The sequence below is a fragment of the Sus scrofa genome, chromosome 1 (assembly GCF_054392235.1).
Source record: "Sus scrofa isolate SSC_HxYL_T2T_F1_AM1 chromosome 1, Sscrofa_HxYL_maternal_Yorkshire_Landrace_v2.0, whole genome shotgun sequence".
In the NCBI taxonomy this organism is placed as follows: domain Eukaryota; kingdom Metazoa; phylum Chordata; class Mammalia; order Artiodactyla; family Suidae; genus Sus; species Sus scrofa.
Genome location: NC_139383.1, coordinates 19,701,121 through 19,716,339, shown reverse-complemented (window position 1 = coordinate 19,716,339; position 15,219 = coordinate 19,701,121). Strand labels below are relative to the sequence as shown.

The window sequence follows — 15,219 nt, the reverse complement described above, 5'->3', positions numbered from 1 at the left end:
GGTGTAGCCGTGAGCTGTGGTGTAAGGTCACAGACGCGGATTGGATCCCAGGTTGCTGTGGCTGTGGTGTAGGCTGGCGGCTACAGCTCTGATTAGACCCCTAGCCTGGGAACCTCCATATGCTGTGGGTGCAGCCCTAAAATAGGAAAAAAAAAAAACCCCACAAACCCTTTCTATCTCAAAATGAAGTAAACGAAAACAAAATCTTCAAGTGAAATACCATTAATATTATTTTGGGAGTTCCCGTCGTGGCGCAGTGGTTAACGAATCCGACTAGGAACCATGAGGTTGCAGGTTCGGTCCCTGGCCTTGCTCAGTGGGTTAAGGATCCGGCGTTGCCGTGAGCTGTGGTGTAGGTTGCAGACGCGGCTCGGATCCCGCGTTGCTGTGGCTCTGGCGTAGGCCAGCGGCTACAGCTCCGATTCGACCCCTAGCCTGGGAACCTCCATATGCCGCGGGAGCGGCCCAAGAAATGGCAAAAAGACAAAAAAAAAAAAAAAATATATATATATACATATATACACACACACATATATATATGTATATATACATATATACACACATATATATATATACACATATATACACATATATATATATAATTTTGTTTTATCATGAAAGTTTTCTTTTCTTTTTTGCTTTTTAGGGCAGCTGTCAGCCTATGCCACAGCCACAGCAATGCCAGACCCAAGCTGTGCCTTTGACCTACATCGCAGCTCACGGCCATGCCAGATCCAACCCACTGAGGGAGGCCAGGGATTGAACCTGCATTCTCACGGATACTAGTAGGGTTCATTACCGCTGAGCCACAACAGGAACTCTGTGAAAGTTTTTTTTTTTTAATCAAATGCTAGTTAAAGGTAGAATAAAAGTGAACTTTTTTAATAAATGACTTAAACATAAATATTAGAAAATCAATTATGGAGTACTTAATGGATGTGGTTACTTATCTTTCAAAAATGAAAACTAGAATTTCATTCAATACCCTTTACTCAATAGATTAATTTTCTTTTCCTTAACCACGTTCATTTGTGAAGTGACTTTCAAAGTTACAGACTCTAATTTAAAAAAATTAATAAGAAAAATCTCTAAGTAAAATATGAAAACATGAAATCTAGTGCCTTGTGAAGCATCAGCAAATTTCTCTAAAAATAATTATTTTTGATGGACATTAAAAATAATCTAATATGGAAAAATTTATCAGTAATTCTGAATCTCATTTTATTACAGCAAACATTAACAATTAGTTCTCAAATATAAACTGATTAGAAACAAAAAGCCAGTCCGAGTTAACACTGAGGATGAAAATGTTGATTGTACCGTTGAGAAAACAAGTGCTTTGGCCCCTGGATCTCTCAGCTGGATTCTCATCAGAGTTCTGACCACGGCTTCCACTTTTGTAGAATGGCTGCCCTTTGAACACAAAGGAAAAATACATTATTACCAAATGAAATCTACTTAACAATGGAATGGATAATCAACATATAATACTTTTATTACCAAAACTATATGATTAGTGCATATGTGTTTATCCTTTTCATTTTGTATATGCTGCAAATTTTCTTTAGCCTCAAATTGTAGAAGTTATGAATTCATACCCTGAGAGAACTGAATATGAAAAATAAAAAAAAGCACACCAGAAAGTTATACAATGATATGACCCTAAGATAAGATTTTTTAGTTAAGTGGGTTATGTTTTATAGTTACAAAATTTTCTTACTTTGGATAAGCTGAATAATAGTATTAAAAAACACTCTTCAGATACTATGGCATTGAAGATGTTCAGAACATAATGACTCAAAACACTAATGTAAACAAACAGTAAAGAATCTACCCATGAATCATCCTTTGGCATTATAAAGGATGATGAGAGAGGTACAAATGGCATCCAGTTGGACGGAAGCAGATTTATACAAAGCTAGATAAATAGTGTTTTTTTGTTTTTTTTTTTTTAAATTGAAGTATAGTTGATTTACAATGTTGTGTAAGAGTACTTTTTGTACTTTCCATAACCATTTCTAAGATAAGAGTATGAGAATGAGAAAAAATAAAGAAATAAGAAAACAAATAAAGGAAGCCTTTGTAGTTCACTGAGAAAGTTTTGCTCCTGGAATGCTCTGGGAGATGGTATGACATGGAGAATAAGAGCATGGGATTTTAATGAATGAGATAAATCTAAATTCAACTGCCAGTTCTACATCTCCTTAGTTACAAAGACTCTAACCTTTCTAAGCCTTGGTTTCCTCCTCTGTCAAGCAGGGATGACATAATATCTATTTCCTAAGGTTACGGTGATAGTTAAATGAGAAAATGAATACAAAGTGTTTAGCCCACTATTTGGCAAATAATAGAAACTCAAGAACTTGTTATCTTTTGGAGACACTGGATATAAGCACTACATTGACAGGGTTACCCCACAAGCGGGGGCAGACTGAACCAAAAAGAAGTAAAAACTACTCCGATACTCTTCTCCTCAAGTCACCCGCCCTTACTACTTTTACACAAAGAGATACTCATAGGTAAAAATATAAACAAAACAAGGAAGAAAGCCATACTAATTTTTAAGGTTGTATACTAGTTGACAACAAAGAATTATGGGAGAAGTTTTAAAATTTTCATATTATGCCTCGGATACATAGACTTTCTATTTATTTCTCTGGATACGTATACTTTCAGTTATACTTGAAAGGTTAAAAAATATAAGGGACCTATTTCAATCTAAAAATTATCTTAAGAGCAAAATTATCTCAAATAACAGAAAATAGGAAACAGCATAAAGTGATCACTTAGGGGTTCAGAAAGAAATTTCTGTTCCTTGCAAGGTCTTATTTTCAAAGATAGTTTCAAGCGAAATACCAGGATAACTACGAAATTAAGCTGCCTCTTACAAAAAGTTCAAAAGAAAAGAGTAATATTTTATGAGCAACACTCCAACCTGAAGTGCCAACTCTATGAAAGAAAAGACCAGCACATTCCCTTTTATCAAAATTTGGCCAGTTCAGGTCAATGATCCCTTCCAAATGCTATGATTCTGAACCATCTGGTCCCAGTCCCATTACCTTCTACAAACAGAAGAAAGAAGAATAAGGAAGTCTGGAAATCCAAAGCTCTGCTTGACAGAAAGCTACAATGGGGAGTGAGACGAACTTAATGCCTTTTTCTTCCAGATGGACAGAAAGTGGCTACTGAAATGAGAACAATGAAGAAAGAAGAGGGGGCCCATATCTGTGACTCTTGGTTTGGGCATGCATGCCCTGCACAATTTTTGATAACAGAGCCGATAAATGCATATTCCTTGTTAGGCCACCGTGTTAAAGTTTCTCTCAAAGATTTCACATTTTAGATAACTTGAAAACATTAAAATTATCATAAATTGTCATTATAAATGTTGCCTCAAGTTACAAGTTACTGTGTTGAAAATATACTATGAGTCTACTTATTAAAAATTCATAATTTGTTGTTAAATGAAAATGCCCTAGACAATGAAGGATTACTATTCTAAAAAGTATTATTGATCTTTCTAAAAAGAAAGGCAGGAAACTAAAGGAGAAAAACTGAGTAGAAGTTAAATAAGGATCTGGTTTCTGTCCTATTCGCTACATACAGCAAAGCACTTTCTGGATAATATTTTAAAATTACAAAAGAGCAATATACGTTTATTGGACAACTAACCTAACAGAAGTATTCAGGATTAAAAATTTTAAATCTATTACTTTATGCCCTCCTCTCTAAACACCACTAAGAATTTGGCATTTATCCTGCAAGAGCTTCTTATGCATTTCAGAAGCCTATATACAAATGCACACACTCCCCACAAATATTTTTAATCATATTTTATAACATGGCCTTTGTATTTAATATTGAATCTTAGCAATCTTACCACGTAGGATCTTTATATATACCTCACCTCAATCGTTGCACAATAGTTAGGATATAATTTATTAAAAATTTGCTTATTAATATACATTTAGATTGATTTCATTCCTTTTTTTTTTTCCTTTGTCTTTTTGCCTTTTCTAGGGCTGCTCCTACGGCATATGGAGGTTCCCAGGTTAGGGGTCTAATTGGAGCTGTAGCCACCGGCCACAGCCACAGCAACGCCATTTCCGAGCCACATCTGCAACCTACACCAGAGCTCACGGCAAAGCTGGATTCTTTTTTTTTTTTGTCTTTTTTGTTGTTGTTGTTGTTGTTATTGTTGCTATTTCTTGGGCCGCTCCCACGGCATATGGAGGTTCCCAGGCTAGGGGTTGAATCGGAGCTGTAGCCACCGGCCTACGCCAGAGCCACAGCAACGCGGGATCCGAGCCGCGTCTGCAACCTACACCACAGCTCACGGCAACGCCGGATCGTTAACCCACTGAGCAAGGGCAGGGACCGAACCCGCAACCTCATGGTTCCTAGTCGGATTCGTTAACCACTGCGCCACGACGGGAACTCCCAAAGCTGGATTCTTAACTCACTGAGCAAGGCCAGGGATCGAACCCACAACCTCATGGTTCCTAGTCGGATTTGTTAACCATTGAGCCATGATGGGAACTCCGATTTCATGCTTTTTTTGCTCTTACAAACAAACAGTATGTCAGTGACTATGCTTATAGTTACAGCTTTGGGTAAAGGTGCAAGTATTTTTGTTGAAGAGGTGCATCAAAGTGGACGGGTCAAAGGTTAAAGAAATTTTTAAAATATTTGGATTTTGGTAGATTCCCTATTAAGCTGTCTTCTGAAAATGTCAGAACTTTTAACTATCATCAGCAGTGAGGTGTGCCTGCTTCCTCGCACACATGTTAAAATTCAGTTCTGTGTCAATCTGATAGATGAAATGAGGAACCAAAATTTCATTTATTTGCATTTTCCTGAGAATGAGTTTGATTATGATTTGTTGGACATTGAGAATCCCTCTTTTGTGAACTGTCTATTCATATGCTTTGCCAATTAAAAAAGACCCTGATTTGTAGGACCTCTCATATACTACATAGGTTAAATTTATGTTGTAAATATTTTCTTATTTGTAGTTCACATTAAATTTGAATTATATTAAATTATATTAATTATGTTGAGTTATTAATTATATTAAATTCAATAATGTAAGCAAAAGTGCTATATTAAAATACAATATTTATAGTAATTCACAAATGCTTGATCAATGATACATGAAATTAAAAACTAAGTATTCTAAGAATACTCTTTATACTATTTTATTAGAGTTTTCTGTATTTGACATTTAAATTTGTTTTTCATAAGGGAAAGATGAGAAATTTTATTTGGAGAAAAACAGCTTTTTCCTCAATTAACTGCCCTGCCATGGTTCTATCTAGTATGATTTCACATGATATCATATCATACATCAATATAGTACACTTCTGTCATTTATCAGGGGATGTATTGTTTGAAAACAAGGACCAAATGGCATTTACTTTTATATCACCTAGAGGCTAACATGGTCCTTTGTAAACAGTATACACTCAACCAGTTTACTTAATGTAAAACATTTTAATATGTACATTTAGGCTTCTCAATCCCAATCCCAAATCACCTGAGTAAAACAATGAATAAACCAAATAAAAATAAAAGGGTGTCAGAATATAATTTAAAACTCTCAATATTTTTTATTCATTCAGAATGACTAACATCTTTCACTTTTCTACTTGCAAAAGCTAGAGAGACTCAGAAAAGAATAGCCATGAAAAACAAGTTGGATTTCATTCAACATAAAGCAGGCCTGAGGTGAAATCTGTGTTAGAAAAACTATAATGAAATCACCAGAACTGGTCTTAAAAGAAGCCACCAATTGGACGGTGATTTCATCTTATTCAGGTTTATCAATACTCATTTTTTTTCATCTACCTATCAGCATGTACAGGAGAGGTTAACAAAGTCAGCAAACCCTGTTGACTTTTTTTCCAATCTTCAGAATCGGAGATAGCTACATGTTAGTCCTTTATTCTTAGCTTTTTTCTCTTTTCTGCTTGTGTTTTTGTCACTTCCAAGGGGAAAGCAAAAGTCCCAAAATGATACTGGAAAGACCATGGTTGGTCTAAGAGCAGAGTTAATAAAAGTGACCAGAGAGATAGGGCAGACTTTCTTCTAGATGTTTGCCCATGACTAAGTCCCTCTAACATTTTAGGTAAGTTCATTCATTCAAATCATTCAGAAAAACTTTCTGTACACCTAAGTGACAAGAACTCCACTAGGCACTTAATATACAAAGATGTAAAGATACTCCCTTATTCCCAAATACATGTAGTCTAAGGCATGTTACAGAATATGGAGATAAGCAAAGGATGTCTCTATGTTGCTGCTTTGGCCTGGAAGTGATTGAAGTGAACGCTTATTATACCATCTTAATGAGCACTATGTACATTCTACTGCTCCTTTTCATGTTTATTTCTATCTCAAACATATAAATGAACTTTGGCTCAAATCTGCCAGTTTCTGAGAAGACTGCTCAGTGTGGTCACTGCTACCGAAAAGAGATACTCACTTTGTTAAAAAGATTGAACGGGAAGAAGGAGATGGGTTATATATAGGTTTTATCTATTTATCTACCTATCCATCCATCCATCTAGCTATAAATGAGAGAGTCACAGAAAAGAAAAAAGAGATATGGATGAGGAAACAGGGATATTAATGTATCCCTGTGCAAGGTGTTAACTGAGTCTGAGTATTCTCAAGACAGGTAAACTGGCAGCCTCAATCCAACCTCGCTTACATTTTAGCTGCATCAGTAAACACACAGATGCAAAGTTAGGCTGGAATTAGGGAGGATGGTACATGGGAATAGAAGTTCCTCACACTGACAGACCATTTCTTAATATATTAGGTTGATAAAGCTGCCCTTAGTTTCAAGCACCTCTATTCCTCTTCTGAAATTCTTGTCCCTTTCCTCACTCTTATCCTCTCTTACTGGTCTCTTCAGTTTTTCTAGATATGTATCTACCAACCCTGACTCTGATCAAAGCTTGGTTTTTCCTCATGTTTCTGAAACATCAATGACCAGGAGTAGCTTTGGAATGAAGACCCATCATCTGGCCTTTGCCCTCCTGACAGTATCTTCGTGGCTGTTCTCTCCGAGGAACTACTTCTCTCTAAGGTTAGCTAGGAAACTGTGAAAGGACACATATACAGTGTTACAACCCATGTGAAGTCAGTGCCTCTCCTAATTTTCTACTCATGAGTTAAGCAGCTAAGGGCATTATGATAGTTAACACTGAAGAAACAGGATGGGATTTTCCTTCTTTACAACAAAAGTCTTCTAAAACGTTCTTTATTTTAGATATAAAGATCTCCCTTGCTTGTAATTTATGAATTAAACCAAATGATCTCAAAGCTACACATACTGGTCTTTCTCTTTCGGGAAAATTAAGTACAAATTATAAAGCTTCAGGGTACCCTCCTTTACTGTTGGTGGGAATGTAAACCGGCACAACCACTGTGGAACAGTATGGAGGTACCTCAGAAAACTATAGATAGAATTACCATATGACCCAGCAATCCCTCTCCTGGGCATATATCTGGACAAAACTTTCACTGAGAAAGATAATGCACCCCCATATTCCCTACAGCACTCTTCACAATAGCCAAGACAAGGAAATAACCTAAATGTCTGCCGACAGATGAATGGATTAAGATGTGATATACATACACAATGAAATACTATTCAGCCATAAAAAAGAACAAAATAATGCCATTTGCAGCAACATGAGTGGAACTAGAGAATCTCATACTAAGTGAAGTAAATAAAAAACATAAAGACAAATGCCATATGATATTACTTTTATATGAAATCTAATATATGGAACTAACAAACTTATCGACAGAAAAGAAACAAACACATGGACTTGGAGGAAAGACCCGTGGTTGCTGAGGGGAGGGAGTGGGATGGACTGGGAGTTTTGGGTTAGTAGATGCAAACTATTGCATTTGGAGTGGATAAGCAATGAGGTCCTGCTGTATAGCACAGGGAACTATATCTAGTCACTTGTGATGGAACATGATGGAGCATGAGAGAAAAATAATGTGTATGTGTGCGCGCGGGCACTCACTCGTGTGTATGATTGGGTCACTTTGCTGTACAGCAGACATTGACGAACACTGTAAATTAACTACAATAGAAAAAAAAATCTTAAAAAAACCCAACAACGTTAAAAGCTCCAGACCACTGGCTAAGCAGTCAAGGCAATGAAAAAACAGTCAAGATCCATTAGCAATAAATATCAGCAAGAATTTCTCATTAAATCTGGCCTAGATGTGTAATAACGTAACTAAAGATTTGAAATGTCAGGTAGACTCTTATTTACTCTAAATAGGTACAACTAACTTATTTTAATCACTGAGTTAAATTTTATTGGAATAAGGCAGCTCTACACTCTCAGGGTCTTATAAAATTCTGAGAACCTAAACTGTGAATCAAAAGCTATTAAATGTGTTAAAAGGATGGAAAACTCAGTTTTGGTTTTGTCATATATTTGGGAAGCTGAAAGAATTCTAATAATAAAACAACCAAGTAGTACTTGATTTAGACTTTGATCACCCCCCGCCCCAACCATGGGACTAAACATTTTACCAGTGCATTGTAGAATGAGGTACTGCTTTTCATTCTCCGAAGTCTTATTATTGGGGAAAGAGGAGGGAATAATATTAATAGGAAAATCCCATGAGTATGGAGTAGAAGATACACTATAATTGGCTTCACACTATTCCCTTCAGATCTATTTCCTATCTGTTAAAACTCCTTATTTAGAGAAAGAAGAACAGACACGACATCTCCTTACTATAGTAGCAAAGTGCTACTTGTACTTGATTTATACAAATAAAAGCAAAATAGTGTTTTATGATTGGAAAACGATTGTCGCTTTGTATTTTTAATATCTACCATAAAAGTGAAAACTGGGAACTCTGGAGCAGGACTGGGAACTCTGAAGCAGGACTTGGCAATCCAAGACTCTGAACCAAGAGCTTATTGTCCATTATATCCCTTCTTCACTAGCCTAGTCCTTCTTCCTTTGGCCCCTTTTATTTTCTTTGTTTACCTAATCTGTCCACACTTCTTCACCTACTCCTTTTTCTCTGTAATGTCTATGGATTCTCATGGTCATGATCAGCTCCACTGGTGCAATTAAGGGCTAACGTGGCTGGCTGTGTCCTGAAGAACATCAGAAAAGTCAACACAAAGGAGATGATGAATGTACTCAGTCTATTTTTCATTAAACATCAGAGAGAATACCTATGTTTATAGACTAAGTTAAGAGGCAGACCATATCTTTAGAGACTGGATAGATACTATATATTTCTACATTATCTTTAATATATCTTTATAATAATTAATATATATTAGTGTATATTTATATGTTATATATTCTACAATATGAAGACTCACACTCTAAGGTGAAGGCTGAATGAAGTCATTTTCAGAAGTATGAAAACTCTGAAGTTTTCAATTCACATACTCATGTTAAAATTTCTTGAAGCAGTACTGCACAGCAAAAAGAGAATCACAGACCGAAGATCCCATGAATTACATGGTTCCAGATAAGGCTGACAGCAAAATGAAGGAAGCTAGCTAAAAAAATGAGAACTTCTATTAGGCTTGGGTGCTTGGAAGATACTTCCTTGAAAAGCAAAGTTTAAATGATAGAAGATTAGGATTACATTCCTTTCTGAATGACTTCAATCACTCTATTTGGTTCTATAATGAACAGTATTCATCTTATTGTGCACACTATTTCCTGATTTTTTTCAAGATAGGGAAGTCGCATCCACAATTAGGCAGCAAAATGTGAATGTATAAACATAATATAAAAATGATACTATAACAAAAACTAGAATGTGGAAGGGAAAAGACAAAATAAAAGAGGAATGGATGAACTAATTTCCTCATATTTGAAACTGAGGAGTCTGTTTAAAGCAAGAAACAAAATTTGTGTATGTTACTTAAAGTCGTAGAGGTGATCTCTATAACTAAAAACAGAAACTGTTCACAGTAGCAAGGTAAGAAGGAAGGATGGAGAACACTACTTTTCACTGTGTGCCATTTGTTATGAATTAATTTTTACTCTTTTGTGCAAAGTGCTTTTATTAAAAAATAATACTGTACTTTTGTTTACCCTGATTTCTTACAGATGAATAAGGTTTTTAGGGGAATGGGTGGGAGATTTGTAATTGTGGGATCTTTTAAACTTGTTACATCAATGATTACAATTGGGATTGTGTTTATCACAAGTGAACTGGTCTTTGAATTATGTCATCACTCGGGTGCCGCGTGCCACTGTCCTGCTGTACCTCTTACTGCTCTAGGGTCAAATGGATGCCTAAACTGTGCTAGCTGCTACAGACAGCATTTCAGGACAATCATCCCTGAGACAGAGCACAGAAAATATTTTAATCTTCCAGTTATTATTGACTTTTAAAAAAATTTTTTTAAATACACCATAAGAATCAAAGATACTGCAATTAGATTTTTTGAAGATTCACCTAACTGAAGAACATCACTTTTAAAAAAACAAATTTACACAATTAGCTTCCCCTCACTTCCTCCAAAAAAAGAACTGTGGTCTCTAGTCAGTTACATGAGGAACTGGGATTATAATTTGGTGACAGGTCATAGATTTTTCTTTAGGTTTTCTTGCTGGAAATAAGGAAAGTTGCAAATAATATGAATGATTTCTATAAAGGAAGTCATTTCCTGTCTTGGTGTTTTCTGACTTTCATTACTTTTATTCTGGCCTTTTCTTTTTAAAGTAGAGCTAACGCTTTCAATGTGCCTATGCTGTCCATAGTAGTTCCAGCTGAGTAAGATCAGTTAACATTGTTTTATTTCTGTCTGCACCTGTTCACTATGCTAAAAACCCATGTTGGTAGTGACAGATACAATTCTGTGTAGTGACACAGCTTGTATGATTGATCTCACTAAGTAGGAATACTTTTCAAGCATATGCCTGCCGCAATGGTTGGGTTCTTCACATGTTACTTAAGTGAAACTCAATGGAAATTTCACCTAGGTACTCTATGTGGAAACTTTTACAAGTACACACAAAAACATCCTGTTCTTTTAAATACTTTGAATAATTATTTCAAAGAGATAAGTTAGTAATTGCAAACAAGTTAAACATTTTATTTGGACACAAAGGTTTTGGGGGATATCACACACAAATACCAATGAGTTGTTGGTCCATCCATCCACCTGTCCATTCACCCATCTACTGACCTATTACAAGTTGGGCATTGTCCTAGATACCAGGGATGCAGTAATGGATGAAACAAAGCCCTCATCTCATGAATAATGTCTTTTCCACATTTGAATGGAGTGTCACTCCACAATGTGTAAGTTTTTCATAAAGATAATTTATACCTTAAAAGTCTTTACTGTATGTTCAATTATTGCAAGCTACTGCAAACTTTAAGACACAATAACAGCTGAAGAGCTAACTTGGTTAGTTGAACAGAAGTTTTTTTTTTGCAGTTATAATTTATTTACTCATGACATTTTCTAACAAAAACACTTAATTTTATTCTACCTTTACCAGTTAGCATTCACATATTAAGTTCTTATATTTAGACAGACATATTTAAAGATAACCACTATGGATTATATTTACCAAATTATATTATGTCAACTTTAAACTCAGTCAGAATTTTACAATGAGTTTTATTCCACCCAGATTTTTGTTTATTTATTTATTTATTTGCTTTTTAGGGCCACACCCACAGCAGTTCCCAGGCTAGGGGTCAAATAAGAGATACAGCTGCCAGCCTATGCCACACCCACAGCACTGCCAGATCCGAGCCACATCTGTGACCTACAACACAGCTCACTGCAACACGGGATCCTTAACCTACTCAATGAGGCCAGGGATCAAACCCACATCCTCATGGATCCTAGTCAGTTTTGTTACCACTGAGTCATGATGGGAACTCCCCAGATATTTATTTTAATTATATTCTGAAAGTACAAGACAGACTTCACAAGCCACCTTTGAATCAACTGAACAAAAACTCAAAAAAAAAGGAAAAGAAAACTAAAAAGGAAACAATAGGATTTTACGTATAGTAGAATTTGACACACGGTAGTGCTAGATTTCTGAGAGTTTGAATGTAGAAATACAGTATTTTTTTCCTCTACAAAAAGGCTGTATAAAATATCTCTATTATCAATGGATTTGCTTTTTAACTGCAGATTCCTGGGCCAGATCTGAGATCTAATGAGTTAAAATTTTTAGGAATTGAGCCTGAAGAAATTCTCTATTTTAAAAAGCAGGAGAGTTGAATATCAGACATTCAAAAGTTTGAGAAGACGAAGCCTTGTGTATGTGGGTAGGCTGCGTGGGAAGGGTGCTGTTTTGCTGTGGATTTAACCATGTCGTGAATTTTCTCCTGGATAGAAACTTCTTATGACATAAGAATCTTGTCCATCTTAAGGGGCAGGGTTTCCACTGACAAAAATGCTTTGCATGAATCCTAGCCAAACTCAGGACACAGGAACATGCCACGTGGGGCATATGTTCTGCCAGGAGGCCTACTTCACCATCTAAAATGCCTGGCAGTTGTCAGAACTTGCAGGGGGAATTTTGTTTACTTTGTGAGATGCCCAGTAGGTTCCAAGGGTCATTTAGGAATACTGTCACACTGCTGTTAGGGTAGACACAGTCTTTAACTCAAATGCATCCACTATTGGGAACATTTTATTTCTATGATCAATCAACAGGATTCCTTACATTGTGAAATACCAGTAGGAAAAAAATGTCTTATATTATTTAATTCTGTTTTTCAAATATCTTATCAGAGATCAGCTCTATGATTAAATACCGTGTATGATATTACATTGCTGTGTCTGAGAGTCTTCACATGAATGCATAGAGTGAAAGAAACATTTCAGATAAAAACTTTAATAAAAATAAATAAAAAATTAATTCTCAGCAGTGTGTAATAAAGCTCAGGGATTTGAAAATCAACAATAAGAAAAGAACCCCTGAGTTCATTAACAGTATGAACTACTATTTATAAAATTTCAAAATACTGCCTTCATTATTCATACAGAGCCATCTTATGTCCCTCAACTTCAAGAGAGCTGACGTGTCAATTTAGTGGGATAGTTTCAGATGGTCAGAGTGCAATGAGAGTCTGAGAAAACAATAAGCAGATACTTCAAGGGGAGGGTGGCAAAAATGTGACAGAAAAGGGGACAGGCAGCAGAAGGTAGAAGTGGCAGACAAATGGTGACAGAAATCAAAAGTAAATGCAGCAAGAAGCAATGTAAAAATATGGAAAAGCGATCAAATTTGCTTGCCAAACAGGTACAATGTTCAGCCATGTATCTAATAAAAAGGAAATGTAAGTATATATGTATCTACAACAACAGAAAAATTAATTTTAGTAAATTCTGTATTCTTTTAATTTTTTTTTTTCATGTGTTCATCGATAATCATGAAAGACAGGAAGAAGTCAGAGCATAATAAACTGTATTTGTACACTGATATCCCTGTCCCAAAAGGACAGCAAGCCTAACTGTCCTGAACTCTCTCCCGGGTGCCTAGGAAAGCTGCCATCAATGAACAGGTGTTTGGGATGGATGGGCTCAATGACTCAGTTTCATAGAGGCTGTGCTGTTTACTGGTAGCTAAAGCAATCACTTCCTAAACCTTACTGCATGAAGCCTGACACAGCAGTTCTTTCTTTTGCTTGTTCCTTGTACTGTGATGAACACTTTCATCTAAGGGTCGGCAACCCTTCTCAGCTACACATGCCATTTGTGGCCCTTGGGATGCCCAAGGCTAGAGGAAAAGATAGAAGGGAGCTAAGAAAGACTATTTTTATGGGAAGGAAAGGGGGAAAGAAACTACAGGAATAGGAACAAAGGGGGAGAAGGGAAAGGAGACTGGAAAAGAAAGCTGTTCTTTGTGTGCTGAGTAGGTTAAAGAATAGCTAACTTTGGATATTTTATCCCATCCAGTAGGACCACCCATTCAATAAGCAGGTTTCACTGCTGCAACTTCTAGCACCCTTGCTTCTCCTGCTCTCAGATATCCAGTCACATCTAGAGTACCGGATGTCTGTCCTCTCTGAGAAGGACCAATTAAGATCTGCTGTTCTCTGATAAGGACACCTACTCTTATAGCTTGGTTCTCAATAGCCTAACCTACACCTGTTCAATTTCAATGAGATCTTTACTTTCTCTTTATATATCAACACTTTTCCTGTCTCTTCAAGAAACCTGTGTAACAGGGTATCTCTTCTATCTTCAATCTATTCTTCTTAATTGGAGATGAAACAAGCTCAAGAATCTTTTATCTTACACAGAATAAAACCAAAAAACAAAGTCTTTCTGCACTTCATATCTTCTTCTGGCTACAATTCTCACTTTTCTACTTCGTAGCTAAATTTATGAAGTAGTTGGGCATTTTCTCTCTACTTATCCTAGTCACTCCTCATTACCTCCTAATCTGCTTTTTGCCTTTGAGTTTCCATTGAAAGGGCTCGTTTTGAAGTCACCCATGAGTTTTATTAACCAAACTAGTCCATCTTGGGCTACAGCTGCTGACGGCTTCCTCACTGAAACTGAGTTTTCCGGTGACCTCCTTTGACAGCACACTTTCCAGGACTACCTAAGCCTTTTGCTGCTCCTTCTTGCTCTCTTTTTTTTTGGCTCCTCTCCCTTTACGGCTCTTTTAAAAAAGCTACAGAATGCAGCAGGACCTGATCTGAAGCTAAATTCTGTTTCTTGCCTTAGGTAATCTCATACACTATCATGGCTTCAAAGATCACTTACTGTCATTGACTTTGAATTTCATATCTCCAGCTCCACATTTTAACACTTGGCTGATTATTTTACTTGGGTGCCTTGGGCATTTCAAATATAGTATGTCTAAAGGTACCTTTCCTCCAAATAGCTTATATCAGTAACTGTACCTTTAATCACATGATTTTTTACATCAGAAACCAGGGGTCACCTACAAAATTTCCTTCTTCATCAACATCCTATCTTACTCATCAGCTTTATTGCAAACATCTCTTTGTATCTGGAGTGGACAGAAATACTATAAAAATAAGAAGGGACTGTAATTGTAAGATGTTCCTTCTGCCACCATGGGCATGACTACTGCTAACTATGTTTGAAAATGCTTCCTTGTGTTCCTCCCATAAGGAATGAGTAGATGGTAAAGCTGAGGCTTTCAGGCAGTATATCTACAGCCAGATGACGGTGGCTGCTCCATATTCATTGTG

The 15,219-nt window shown here is 36.4% G+C and overlaps 1 protein-coding gene across 11 annotated transcripts in view; it reads right to left on the bottom strand.

Moving 5' to 3' along the window:
* SHPRH (SNF2 histone linker PHD RING helicase) overlaps positions 1 to 15,219 on the bottom strand; it is an 84,370-nt gene that overhangs the window by 8,760 nt on the left and 60,391 nt on the right. For all 11 annotated transcript variants that reach the window (XR_014845082.1, XR_014845081.1, XR_014845083.1 and 8 more), the window contains one exon: positions 1,321 to 1,413. Coding sequence is in view for 8 of the 11 variants with exons in the window: in XM_013992508.3 (XP_013847962.1) it covers positions 1,321 to 1,413 (93 nt within the window). In the remaining 3 variants the exon portion in view is untranslated. The remainder of the gene's footprint in view (positions 1 to 1,320; positions 1,414 to 15,219) is intronic.